This window comes from Schistocerca piceifrons, chromosome 8, assembly GCF_021461385.2.
Source record: "Schistocerca piceifrons isolate TAMUIC-IGC-003096 chromosome 8, iqSchPice1.1, whole genome shotgun sequence".
Lineage (NCBI taxonomy): Eukaryota > Metazoa > Arthropoda > Insecta > Orthoptera > Acrididae > Schistocerca > Schistocerca piceifrons.
In genome coordinates this window covers 243045264-243059628 of record NC_060145.1, presented here as the reverse complement: position 1 = coordinate 243059628, position 14365 = coordinate 243045264, and the positions used below count along the sequence as shown (strand labels likewise).

Here is a 14365-nt window from a genome sequence, read left to right as displayed (position 1 = left end):
TCTACAAGCAATTCCGCTACACCAATTAATAATTAGTAGAAAGTAACAGCTTCCAGAGAGATGGGCAGAGAATTTCCGGACGTCAGGCGAATGTAGCAGCAGGCGAATTTAAATACCGCGAAGTTATTTGCTGGCGTAGGTCATAGTGGCGGAAATCATGAAACGAGTAAGAAACTGAAGAGGCTCGATGTTTTCTAACGGCAAATTTGAACAGGCGCTATCACTGAATTATGTATAAATACTCTAATGGAAACGGAAAAACCACTTAGCGACTTGCACTTTAACGGCCTGCACTCGAGAACAGTTATCTTTTCACGAAAACTTCGCAGCCTCATAATCGAAACGTGGCCATCATTACCACTCTGACAGAACCAGGTTTCATTACAAAACATAACAGTCCTCCACCCTGCCCTCCAATGAACTCTCGCTTGGCACCACTAATGTCACAAATGGCGGTGGTTTGTTGAAAGTGTAATTCACATCACAGGGCATCTGGCTTGAATCTGCCCTTAAAGTAAGAGACTTGGCGCAGTTCATCGTGTCATCTGGCGCCAGCTGCTTCTCAAATTGCTGCTGAGAATGCAGTAAGTGCGACAGAGCCCCATGCCACACGATGGTCGTCCCGCTCAGTAGTGCCACATGGCCGTCTGAAGCCTGTGCTTGTGGCGATGCGTTCTCGTGACCACCACAGTCAAGTGTTATGTGCAGTGGCTACATTCCTCCCAAGTATCGCAGAAGGAACGTCCAGCTTCTCATAGCCCTATTACACTACCTCGTTCAAACTCAGTGAGGTGCTGACAATAGCGTCTTTGTCTCATTAAATGCATTCATGACTGACACCAACTCACCACGTACAATATCAAAGGTAACTAACGCTCACAATCTTTGTGGCCCTATTTAAAGCAAACCTGATCTGAATCCTTATGGTGGCACTACTGGCGCCACTCTTATGTGTCTGGAGTGAAATCTGAACAGACACGATCTTTCACATGTAGAAACTCGCCTACCAACTTTCGTTTATGTCGCACTACTTCTTATCGGTGGTGTGATTTTTTTTCATATACATACAAACTGAAGAGCCAAACAAATCGGTAAACCTGCTAATAACATTTAGGGCCTCCACGAACACACAGAAGTGCCGCAACAAAACATGGCGTGGACTCGACTAATGAAGTAGTGCTGGAGAGAATTGGCATCATAAGCAAGGCTGTCCATAAATCCGTAAGAGTACGAGGGGGTGGAGATCTCTTCTGAACAGCACGTTGCAAGGTATCCCTGTTATGCTCGATAACATTCATGTCTGGGGAGTCTGGAGGCCAGCGGATATGTTTAAACTCAGAAGAGTCTTCCTGAAGCCATTCTGTAACTATTCTGGACGTGTAGGGTGTCGCATTGTCCTGCTGGAATTGCCCAAGTCCGTCGGAATGAACAATGGACATTAGTAGATGCAAGTTTTTGTTGTACATCCTTTCGACAGGTCGTCTTTGGGACGACGGCCGTTTACTATTGCGAGAAAATGAAACGCTTACAGTCGTCCTTATGATTTTACCTATTTTGTTGCAAGCAGTTTCGGCGTTTCAGTGCGCCTTCTTGAGGCAGTATTTCATTCAGAAGAGGTTGACACGATCCCTATATATATCGCATCAGTGGCCAGCGTAACTGGTCACACAGACTACCTGAAAACTTTGTTGTCAGCACCTTAACTGCCAATATGAATAGAAGCAGGTGATCAGACATGATGCTTACATATGTGCCATCTGCCGGAGTCGCTTCTAGGCTTATCAGGTGTCCCATATCACTCCAACTGCACATGCAGTTGAAACGAGTCTCGTCCGACCAGGCAACATGTTTCAAGTCCTCAACAGCCCAAAGCTTTATATTGTGCAGTCATCAAGGCTACACGAGTGGGCTTTCGACTCCAAAAGCCCATTTCGATGATGTTTCGTTGAATCGTTCGCCTGCTGAAACTTGTTGATGGCCTAGTATCGAAAACTGCAGAAATTTGCGGGAGGTTTGTACTTTCGTCACGTTGACGGATTCTCTTCAGACGTCGTTGGTCCCGTTCTTGCATTATCTTTTTCCAGCCACGGCGATATCGGAGGTTTGATGTTTTATCGGGTTCCTGATATTCGCAGAACACTCGTGAAATAGTCACACGGGAAAATCCCCACTTACTGTCACCTCGGAGATGCTGTGCCCCATCGCTCGTGCACCGACTATAACACTACATTCAAATTCACTTAAATTTATATTACCTACCATTGTAGCAGCAGTACCCGATCTAACAACTGCGCCAGACACTTGTCTTACATAGGCGTTGAGACCGCAGCGCCGTATTCTGCCTGTTTACATACAGTATCTCTGTATTTGAATATGCGTACCTTTCCATGCCTCATTGAAGTTTTCATACATCTCCTCCTCCACTTCCCTCTTCTCACCCACCTATTTCTACCTCCCTCTCTCTGTTCATCTCTTCTCACCCCTATATGTTTCCATCTCCTCCTTCACCCCCACCGTCTTTCGCCTCCTCCCCTTCTCTCAGTTCACTTGCCATCACTCTATCTCCCATCTGTATCTCGCACCCACTCCCTCTCTGTGCATCTCCTTCTCTGTCTTATCTGCCTTCTCCTCCTCTCCCCTGTCTTAGTCTATCTTCTCCTCATCGCTCCTCTATTTCCATCTCCTCCACCCCCTCTATCTTCTCCTCCCCCCTCTCACCATTTTCTACACCTCTCTTTGTGGCCATCTTCCTTTACTCCCTCTTTCTGTCAATTCCGTTCATGTCCTTCTTCTTCTCTCTCCCCCTCTATCTGTTCATCTCATCCCTCCACCTTTATCTGTCCATCTACTTCTCCCTCCTCTCTGTCTGAAATCTCCTCCTGTCTCCAACCATCTGCTCCTCCTACCTCTAGCTGGCGATGTACTCCTCCACTCTTTCTCTTTTCATCACTTCCACTCCCCTCTCTCTATCCATCTCATTTTCCACCCTCTGCTGAGCTGTTGCCCTTCATATGTGTACCTGTGGCCTTCATTCCAATACTGCCCACACAACACACCTGTCATGAAGTGCAGCCTAGATGTCAGGTGTTAGCAACATTCGTTTACCCCATCCCCATCCCTATAGTTCTTACATCCACAGCAATTCTTCCCAGATAGTTTGAAGTATGTGCCCTAAACTTGGTTAAAGTAGACCCAGTGGTTTAGGAAGAGATGTGAAAAATATACACACATATATACACATCAATTTTTATATATCTGTATGATTGCAGGGGTAATGGTTGATAAGTCCATCAAAGTAAATTTTACAGGATGGCAATTCCAAAAATGAAACATAACAATTCATGCACTAATCTACTGTTCCCAAAATGTTCCAGTAGTTTTATCAATGCATATATACATGGGTAACTTTACCTATTTTAATAGTTATATTAGCATTTTGTAATAAATTAAAAAATACAATTTATACAAATTTTATATGGATGTAAGACCAATGGATATGTACAAAATCATATTTTGTTTATTATGCTATTTAAAATGTATTTAAAAATATGAGAATAATCACATCTTTGCTTATTGTGCACTGTGTAACATTATTTTAGTGATTAACTTGTTTCTACCCTAAAGTATTACTGTGCTGTAATATATAGTCCTAAAGGTACATAAATGGAATAAAAGTAGCAAACTTTTATTCTTTTTCCCTTGTGGTGTTCTTCTAGATTTCCATTTCATCATTTACATTCCTATTAATTCGGATTAAATAGGTATAATTCATCCTGATATTTTCGTTTCTTTCGCCATGAAGTAATGTACATCCAGCTACTGTTCACAGAAATCCCACAGCTGCACTTTTATCACTTGTTTCTGTTATTTACTAAGTGATCAACATTTCAGGTCCATAGAGCAACACTGATGCTCCTATTACTTTAGACCGATTATGCAGTTTTACAATGTCACTAAATTTTACCAAGCAGATACTGAAATTTCTGAAGCTTTCTACTCACCACTATTTGATATATTACTTATTAACTTGCTCTTTTGTTTCGTTGTTAATTACAACTTCCATCCCAGTTGGTTCACACAATCTAAGGGTAATCACTTGTGCAATTGATTGAAGATCTATAAGATTTATATCAGTTTGCTTCATAAGCAACGACACCCCATTTTATAAATCATCTGTTCCAGCTCAAATTATTGGGTCAGTTGCAAAGAACGTTATGTATGCAGAAGCCCCAGTTATTTTAATGTGTTTTGGTAACATTATTGCTGTTTATTTGTAACATCATTAACACTGTGGAATAAAATTATTAATTATTTGGTGCTATTTACGTTGTCAAATACGTTTTCATAGTCGCTAAAAGTAATAAGGTAGGTATGTTAAATCCTGTTGTGGTGAAAACATAATCTGCACACAATCTACCCCTATAGAAACTGTTCAATTTGTCATTTATTAATTACTTCTGCTATTACACTAACTTCTCTGTATACTGTCTTTGCACATATTTTATATGTTGAGTGTAACTAGCTTATATCCCTTTATGTTTTGGTTTTAGTTTTATCTCCTTTCCTATGTATAGAATATACTTTGCTATATTCCATTACTACAGTTCATGCCTGTCTTTAAAACAGCAGTTTGGAAGATTTAAAACTCTAACCTTCATTTGTTTGTGTTGTTGTTGTGGTCTTCAGTCCTGAGACTGGTTTGATGCAGCTCTCCATGCTACTCTATCCTGTGCAAGCTTTTTCATCTCCCAGTACCTACTGCAACCTACATCCTTCTGAATCTGCTTAGTGTATTCATCTCTTGGTCTCCCTCTACGATTTTTACCCTCCACGCTGTCCTCCAATACTAAATTGGTGATCCCTTGATGCCTCAGAACATGTCCTACCAACCGATCCCTTCTTCTGGTCAAGTTGTGCCACAAACTTCTCTTCTCCCCAATCCTATTCAATACTTCCTCATTAGTTATGTGATCCACCCATCTAATCTTCAGCATTCTTCTGTAGCACCACATTTCGAAAGCTTCTATTCTCTTCTTGTCCAAACTATTTATCGTCCATGTTTCACTTCCATACATGGCTACACTCCATACGAATACTTTCAGAAATGACTTCCTGACACTTAAATCAATACTGGATGTTAACAAATTTCTCTTCTTCAGAAACGCTTTCCTTGCCATTGCCAGCCTACATTTTATATCCTCTCTACTTCGACCATCATCAGTTATTTTGCTCCCCAAATAGCAAAACTCCTTTACTACTTTAAGTGCATCATTTCCTAATCTAATTCCCTCAGCATCACCCGACTTAATGAGACTACATTCCATTATCCTTGTTTTGCTTTTGTTGATGTTCATCTTATATCCTCCTTTCAAGACACTGTCCATTCCATTCAACTGCTCTTCCAAGTCCTTTGCTGTCTCTGACAGAATTACAATGTCATCGGCGAACCTTAAAGTTTTTATTTCTTCTCCATGAATTTTAATACCTACTCCGAATTTTTCTTTTGTTTCCTTTACTGCTTGCTCAATATACAGATTGAACAACATTGGGGAGAGGCTACAACCCTGTCTTACTCCCTTCCCAACCACTGCTTCCCTTTCATGTCCCTCGACTCTTATAACTGCCATCTGGTTTCTGTACAAATTGTAAATAGCCTTTCGCTCCCTGTATTTTACCCCTGCCACCTTTAGAATTTGAAAGAGAGTATTCCAGTCAACATTGTCAAAAGCTTTCTCTAAGTCTACAAATGCTAGAAACGTAGGTTTGCCTTTCCTTAATCTTTCTTCTAAGATAAGTCGTAAGGTCAGTATTGCCTCACGTGTTCCAGTGTTTCTACGGAATCCAAACTGATCTTCCCCGAGGTTGGCTTCTACTAGTTTTTCCACTCGTCTGTAAAGAATTCGCGTTAGTATTTTGCAGCTGTGACTTATTAAACTGATAGTTCGGTAATTTTCACATCTGTCAACACCTGCTTTCTTTGGGATTGGAATTATTACATTCTTCTTGAAGTCTGAGGGTATTTCACCTGTCTCATACATCTTGCTCACCAGATGGTAGAGTTCTACATCTACATCTACATTGATACTCCGCAAGCCACCCAACGGTGTGTGGCGGAGGGCACTTTACGTGCCACTGTCATTACCTCCCTTTCCTGTTCCAGTCGCGTATGGTTCGCGGGAAGAACGACTGTCTGAAAGCCCCCGTGCGCGCTCTAATCTCTCTGATTTTACATTCGTGATCTCCTCGGGAAGTATAAGTAGGGGGAAGCAATATATTCGATACCTCATCCAGAAACGCACCCTCTCGAAACCTGGCGAGCAAGTTACACCGCGATGCAGAGCGCCTCTCTTGCAGAGTCTGCCACTTGAGTTTATTAAACATCTCTGTAACGCTATTACGGTTACCAAATAACCCAGTGACGAAACGCGCCGCTCTTCTTTGGATCTTCTCTATCTCCTCCGTCAACCCGACCTGGTACGGATCCCACACTGATGAGCAATACTCAAGTATAGGTCGAACGAGTGTTTTGTAAGCCACCTCCTTTGTTGATGGACTACATTTTCTAAGCACTCTACCAATGAATCTCAACCTGGTACCCGCCTTACCAACAATTAGTTTTATATGATCATTCCACTTCAAATCGTTCCGTACGCATACTCCCAGATATTTTACAGAAGTAACTGCTACCAGTGTTTGTTCCGCTATCATATAATCATACAATAAAGGATCCTTCTTTCTATGTATTCGCAATACATTACATTTGTCTATGTTAAGGGTCAGTTGCCACTCCCTGCACCAAGTGCCTATCCGCTGCAGATCTTCCTGTATTTCGCTACAATTTTCTAATGCAGCAACTTCTCTGTATACTACAGCATCATCCGCGAAAAGCCGCATGGAACTTCCGACACTATCTACTAAGTCATTTATATATATTGTGAAAAGCAATGGTCCCATAACACTCCCCTGTGGCACGCCAGAGGTTACTTTAACGTCTGTAGACGTCTCTCCATTGATAACAACATGCTGTGTTCTGTTTGCTAAAAACTCTTCAATCCAGCCACACAGCTGGTCTGATATTCCGTAGGCTCTTACTTTGTTTATCAGGCGACAGTGCGGAACTGTATCGAACGCCTTCCGGAAGTCAAGAAAAATAGCATCTACCTGGGAGCCTGTATCTAATATTTTCTGGGTCTCATGAACAAATAAGGCGAGTTGGGTCTCACACGATCGCTGTTTCCGGAATCCATGTTGATTCCTACATAGTAGATTCTGGGTTTCCAGAAATGACATGATACGCGAGCAAAAAACATGTTCTAAAATTCTACAAGAGATCGACGTAAGAGATATAGGTCTATAGTTTTGCGCATCTGCTCGACGACCCTTCTTGAAGACTGGGACTATCTGTGCTCTTTTCCAATCATTTGGAACCCTCCGTTCCTCTAGAGACTTGCGGTACACGGCTGTTAGAAGGGGGGCAAGTTCTTTCGCGTACTCTGTGTAGAATCGAATTGGTATCCCGTCAGGTCCAGTGGACTTTCCTCTATTGAGTGATTCCAGTTGCTTCTCTATTCCTTGGACACTTATTTCGATGTCAGCCATTTTTTCGTTTGTGCGAGAATTTAGAGAAGGAACTGCAGTGCGGTCTTCCTCTGTGAAACAGCTTTGGAAAAAGGTGTTTAGTATTTCAGCTTTACGCGTGTCATCCTCTGTTTCAATGCCATCATCATCCCGTAGTGTCTGGATATGCTGTTTCGAGCCACTTACTGATTTAACGTAAGACCAGAACTTCCTAGGATTTTCTGTCAAGTCGGTACATAGAATTTTACTTTCGAATTCAATGAACGCTTCACGCATAGCCCTCCTTACGCTAACTTTGACATCGTTTAGCTTCTGTTTGTCTGAGAGGTTTTGGCTGCGTTTAAACTTGGAGTGGAGCTCTCTTTGCTTTCGCAGTAGTTTCCTAACTTTGTTGTTGTACCACGGTGGGTTTTTCCCGTCCCTCACAGTTTTACTCGGCACGTACCTGTCTAAAACGCATTTTACGATTGCCTTGAACTTTTTCCATAAACACTCAACATTGTCAGTGTCGGAACAGAAATTTTCGTTTTGATCTGTTAGGTAGTCTGAAATCTGCCTTCTATTACTCTTGCTAAACAGATAAACCTTCCTCCCTTTTTTTATATTCCTATTAACTTCCATATTCATTTTGTCGGGACTGGCTCTCCCAAGGCTGTCAGTAGTTCTAAGGGAATGTTGTCTACTCCTGGGGCCTTGTTTCGACTCAGGTCTTTTAGTGCTCTGTCAAACTCTTCACGCAGAATTGTATCTCCCATTTCATCTTCATCTACATCCTCTTCCATTTCCATAATATTGTCCTCAAGTACATCGCCCTTGTATAGACCCTCTATATACTCCTTCCACCTTTCTGCTTTCCCTTCTTAGCTTAGAACTGGGTTTCCATCTAAGCTCTTGATATACATACAAGTCGTTCTCTTATCTCCAAAGGTCTCTTTAATTTTCCTGTAGGCGGTATCTATCATACCCCTAGTGAGATAGGCCTCTACATCCTTACATTTGTCCTCTAGCCATCCCTGGTTAGCCATTTTGCACTTCCTGTCGATCTCATTTTTGAGACGTTTGTATTCCTTTTTGCCTGTTTCACTTACTGCATTTTTATATTTTCTCCTTTCATCAATTAAATACAATATTTCTTCTGTTACCCAAGGATTTCTACTAGCCCTCGTCTTTTTACCTACTTGATCCTCTGCTGCCTTCACTACTTCATCCCTCAAAGCTACCCATTCTTCTTCTACTGTATTTATTTCCCCCATTCCTGTCAATTGCTCCCTTTTGCTCTCCCTGAATCTCTGTACAACCTCTGGTTCTTTTAGTTTATCCAGGTCCCATCTCCTTAAATTCCCACCTTTTTGCAGTTTCTTCAGTTTTAATCTACAGGTCATAAGCAATAGATTGTGGTCAGAGTCCACATCTGCCCCTGGAAATGTCTTACAATTTAAAACCTGGTTCCTAAATCTCTGTCTTACCATTATATAATCTATCTGATACCTTTTAGTATCTCCAGGGTTCTTCCATGTATACAACCTTCTTTCATGATTCTTAAACCAAGTGTTAGTTATGATTATGTTGTGCTCTGTGCAAAATTCTACCAGGCGGCTTCCTCTTTCATTTCTGTCCCCCAATCCATATTCACCTACTATGTTTCCTTCTCTCCCTCTTCCTACACTCGAATTCCAGTCACCCATGATTATTAAATTTTCGTCTCCCTTCACAATCTGAATAATTTCTTTTATTTCATCATACATTTCTTCAATTTCTTCGTCATCTGCAGAGCTAGTTGGCATATAAACTTGTACTACTGTAGTAGGTGTGGGCTTCGTATCTATCTTTCCACAATAATGCGTTCACTATGCTGTTTGTAGTAGCTTACCCGCATTCCTATTTTCCTATTCATTATTAAACCTACTCCTGCATTATCCCTATTTGATTTTGTGTTTATAACCCTGTAGTCACCTGACCAGAAGTCTTGTTCCTCCTGCCACCGAACTTCACTAATTCCCACTATATCTAACTTCAACCTATCCATTTCCCTTTTTAAATTTTCTAACCTACTTGCCCGATTAAGGGATCTGACATTCCACGCTCCGATCCGTAGAACGCCAGTTTTCTTTCTCTAGAATAAAGGTTATGAAATACTGATAACGACATCCTCTTGACTAGTCCCCGCCCGGAGATCCGAATGGGGGACTATTTTACCTCCGGAATATTTTACCCAAGAGGACGCCATCATCATGTAATCATACAGTAAAGCTGCATGCCCTCGGGAAAAATTACGGCCGTAGTTTCCCCTTGCTTTCAGCCGTTCGCAGTACCAGCACAGCAAGGCCGTTTTGGTTATTGTTACAAGGCCAGATCAGTCAATCATCCAGACTGTTGCCCCTGCAACTACTGAAAAGGCTGCTGCCCCTCTTCAGGAACCACACGTTTGTCTGGCCTCTCAACAGATACCCCTCCGTTGTGGTTGCACCTACGGTACGGCTATCTGTATCGCTGACGCACGCAAGCCTCCCCACCAACGGCAAGGTCCATGGTTCATGGTGTATGCAAACAATTAATAATTTATACTTTTACACCTCACTGCGTTTCTATTCCTTAACGTTGATAAAGTTGTATTGAGCTCATCTGTTATTCTATACAAACAAATACTTACACTTGCGTTTCAACTGTTTCTATGGTCCTTTAATTCTCATTAGACCAGAGATCCCCTCTGAAGCTAGTGTACTTTCTCCTGTCTCCTGTAGAGAACGCGTTCGATGTCAATGAACTTTTCATTCCAGCTCCATCTTTTATTGTTCCACATGCCTCTACAGGCTATCAGTGTTTTTCTTTTAGACTTAGTGACATTTTCATTTGTTGGGTTCTGTAAATGTTGTAGATAAGTGGCTTTATTTTCTTTTATAGACTCTGCAGTAGCTTTCTTCCATATTCTCAATCAACTATTTTCAGTTCTTTTTTTATGTGTTATTACAGCTTTGAGTGTTTCCTTCCTTAAATCATACTTTAATGTTATCGCACTCCTGAAATATATTGTTATGTTCAGGTGTATTCCATTACCATGTCTTGGTTAATAGAGAGTTTTGTTGGTATCTTCCTTTAATAAACTAACTATAAACATTTCTTCTTCTACGTTTTTATTTTCTTTACCTTTCGTCGTCTGTTAAGAATTGATAATTTCGTGGTAAGCAAAATTTGATCTATATTGACATCTTCCAGCTGTATATCTTCCTGTCATGCATTAATTTCATACTCGGTATAGTGAACCAACCAAGTGCATCTACATACATTTTTATATCTAAAATACTTTAGTTTACTGAAACTACTAAATCATATTTATGATGTTCGATTTGAATTCACCACCTTTCCCATTCCAGCGTCTGTATCTCCTTCCATGACAATGTAATCATTTTTATGGCTTTAAAAGATATTCTCGGTTTTTGACAAAAAAGTTTTGCACTCCCTCTCTGAGCCCTTCTTCCGGGCTGTACGTCTTAAAGTTTCTCAGACACCTCTTTCAACTTTTCTTCTCAGTTTTACCATCCGATAATGATATGGTGAAGTGGTTTTTTCATTGGTTTTAGATGTGTATAGGTGCAAATGATATAGCACGTAGTCACTCCATTATATAAGGCGATATTGTGATGATTTTACAAACTTTCAGGGATTATGGAAAAGGGTTGATGTATCAATTTGAGGTAACGGACCCTGGACCGAAAACGACTGAGTCAATAGTTATAAGCGAGAATCATTATGATACATCTGACAGTAGACCTCTTATACTGCAAGCTCTTTGTTTTCCATATTTGAGAAGAGGTAGTATGGACCATAGCAACAAAAAAAAGGCCTGTAAACATGGGCTCTAAATTGCATACCTTCAGAATTACGAGCATGCGTTCATCTTTGACGCTGTGAAGTAAAATGCTCTTCTACCAAACAGATGCTCACAACTCTTAAACTATGAATTTTGTAGTTAATGTTTAAACTCACATTTTTTTCCTTTTTCTGGTCTATGTTACCTCCTCCAAAAATATGGAAGGCAAAGAGATTGCAGTTAAAGAGATCCACTGTCAGAGGTATTAGAATGATTTCGTTTACAACTTTCGACCTCGCTTTTATTTCCACACCAGGGTCCGTTAGCTACAGGCAGAAGGTGGACACAGCCCATATTGATGTCTAGTAACAGTTGTCGGGATACTTTTGATCAGATAGCATATATTTTATTGTCAACGTAAACGATCTATAGTTTTCACTTCTTTTCGGGCATGTTTCCGTTGGTAATATGGAAACAGTGTTGTCTTGAAAACTTGTGGTGAGTCACCCGTTTCACTTTGAAGTAGCTCGGCTTATTTACGTTTGCAGCCAAGACTGGCAAGAACTGATCTGCCATTGGCCCCAGTGAAGAGCTTGTGAACACCCTAACTTTTGACACCTTGCGGATTTATTGGTTATTTTTCTTTGAATACTGCTAAACACAATCAAGATACGGTAATCTCAAATACACGGCACTAAATCTACCGCGCTATGCTACACATTGCTTCTCTAGACTCTGTAAAAGTTGGAATTAGAGTCATGAGCACACCTCCACTTGTGCATGTTTTAAGGAGCTTCTGCGCATGCGCAACTGGCATGACTTAATTGTCTTACGAGGCAAATACATACATATTTGATAAACAATGTGCACTGTTCATGGCGTGCAGTGCTAGCCCTTATGACTCAGCTACAAGCTTACGTCTGGCCACCAGCTGGTAGTACACTGCAGCAGACTTCTATCTACGTATACTTGGCATAAATCCTGCTAAGTCGTAGCAAACTCCACAGATATCCGAATTAACTCTCTATTTAGTAAAATCAGAGTGGACATCTATATATGTTGTAGTTATACTGATATAAAAACCTATTTTGTGGGATTCTGAGTGGAACGTAGTATATTAAATTTTGGATTTTATTGCATTGTAATTCATTTGAGGCACTGAGAACACTGAGGCATATCATCGTCGCATGTGTGACTGTAGAATTTATTCATGCTTGCGACATCTGTTTATCTTATGGTGGGTCACTTTTCTGTACTGCAGGCCCATATTGTAGTATATCTGAACATTCACGAAAAGCTGTCTCAGTGGTTTCTCTGATACTCACTTAAATATGGTGGGTTGAAGACGGTGTGTTTCTCGTTCCTATGACTCTCAGCGCCTTATTTGTATTCTACACGAATCACCTTGTTGGTAAATGGTACTACCTGAATTTAATAATTCTTCAGTTTGCGTTTGGAGTAAGTTGTCTGCTGTACAGGAATAGGGCCTTCCTGCGGAGGGTCAACATGAACCCTGTTGAACCTGTATTAAGCACTAAAGAAAAGAAAATTACCATGAAAAGTTAGCCGTAAAGGATCTAGGGCTTCCCAGACCATATCCGTTATCTGAGAAAGTGACGAAATCAAATAAGCATGACTACAAGTGAATATTTAACAAAGAAGTATATAATAAGCATAAGTTGTTATGTAGGTGCAATGTAAGAATGCCTGATTTTTCAGCCCAGATGTTAATTCATTAACTAATACATGAATTAGGGATGTTGAACACTTGTCCAAATAAATAAAAATGCACGGTAACTCACACTTACACAAAAATTCGAAACGGAGAACAGCGAAAGCTTGGACATTATTTACTTCTTGCCCTAGACAATACGTTATTATGTGCAGAACAACAAAATTCTACAAAAACAACTCTTCATTTTTCCAGGCAAGTTATGCAATTTATTATAATTATTATTACGGTTACTGACAGGGGCTGAAGTTGTATATATGTTAATAACAGTAACTGTTATACAGCTGGAGCTATTAATTTCGTATCGGTACTCTCATATTTATGTGAATTTAAAAATTTGTGAACACCCAGAACGTATACCTACCTCTGAATGGTGCCCTCCAAAGCTAAACAGTCATAACACTAATTTCCTTGTATGTCGCAGCTTCAAGAACAGCGACGGCTCGGAACGGGCCGAGGAGGGGGAGTTGACGGCGGACGGCTCTCCCGACGTGTCCGGCTCGTACACCAGGGTGTCGCCCAAGACGGGCGCCGTCTACGTCGTCACCTATCGCGCCGACAAGCACGGCTTCCACGTCATCAGCAGGCCGCTCGGCAAGGACCAGCCGGGAGAGGCGTACGCCAGGCTCCACAGGCGGCAATTCTGACCGCAACACTTGCTACAATCATACTAGGCACCGTGTCAGCGAGGTGGACATAGCGACGCAGCGAATTCGTCCACGCACTTCCTTCATCTAAACAAACCTGCAATCTGGCAATGCGAACTTCTTCAACATCTCTTATGTTCCGTTGTCACCAGAGGTCTTTGATAGCTGTCACAAAGGCAGTATACTGTAAACAGAGCAAACATGCGATCTCGGTATTGGAATGACAAGCGTACTGCTTGCTAGAGGTTCTTCGCGTACCGGAACAATACCCTTACAAAAATTATTTCTCTGTTTTTCACATCCGAACATCCCTCTGTCTTCTACGTCCAGCATATGGTAACTTTTCAAAACGAATAAATTACTGATTCGCACCGTACAGAAAAGTCTAGAACCATACGATATTGCAGTTGTTAATTATTATCTTATCATTAGCGATAAACTCATCGTTCGAGATTTAAACTTGAGCGATTAATTTATTACTGAAAATAACTCTGTATTAGAAAAGTTGTTTTGAAATTCATCTGATTCTTTCCACGCCAGATCCATTTCTGTTTGAGGTCACAGAAATTTTGGCCGGACAATTTACTGGATACACTAAAA

At 41.0% G+C, this 14365-nt stretch overlaps 1 protein-coding gene across 1 annotated transcript in view; it reads left to right on the top strand.

Annotated features, from left to right (window-relative positions):
- The window catches only part of LOC124711368 (endocuticle structural glycoprotein SgAbd-5-like), a 58228-nt gene extending 44087 nt beyond the window's left edge, over positions 1 to 14141 (top strand). Inside the window, exon 3 of the mRNA XM_047241411.1 lies at positions 13543 to 14141. Coding sequence (XP_047097367.1) covers positions 13543 to 13765 — 223 coding nt within the window. The 3' untranslated portion in view covers positions 13766 to 14141. The remainder of the gene's footprint in view (positions 1 to 13542) is intronic.
- The last annotated feature ends 224 nt before the right edge of the window (positions 14142 to 14365 follow it).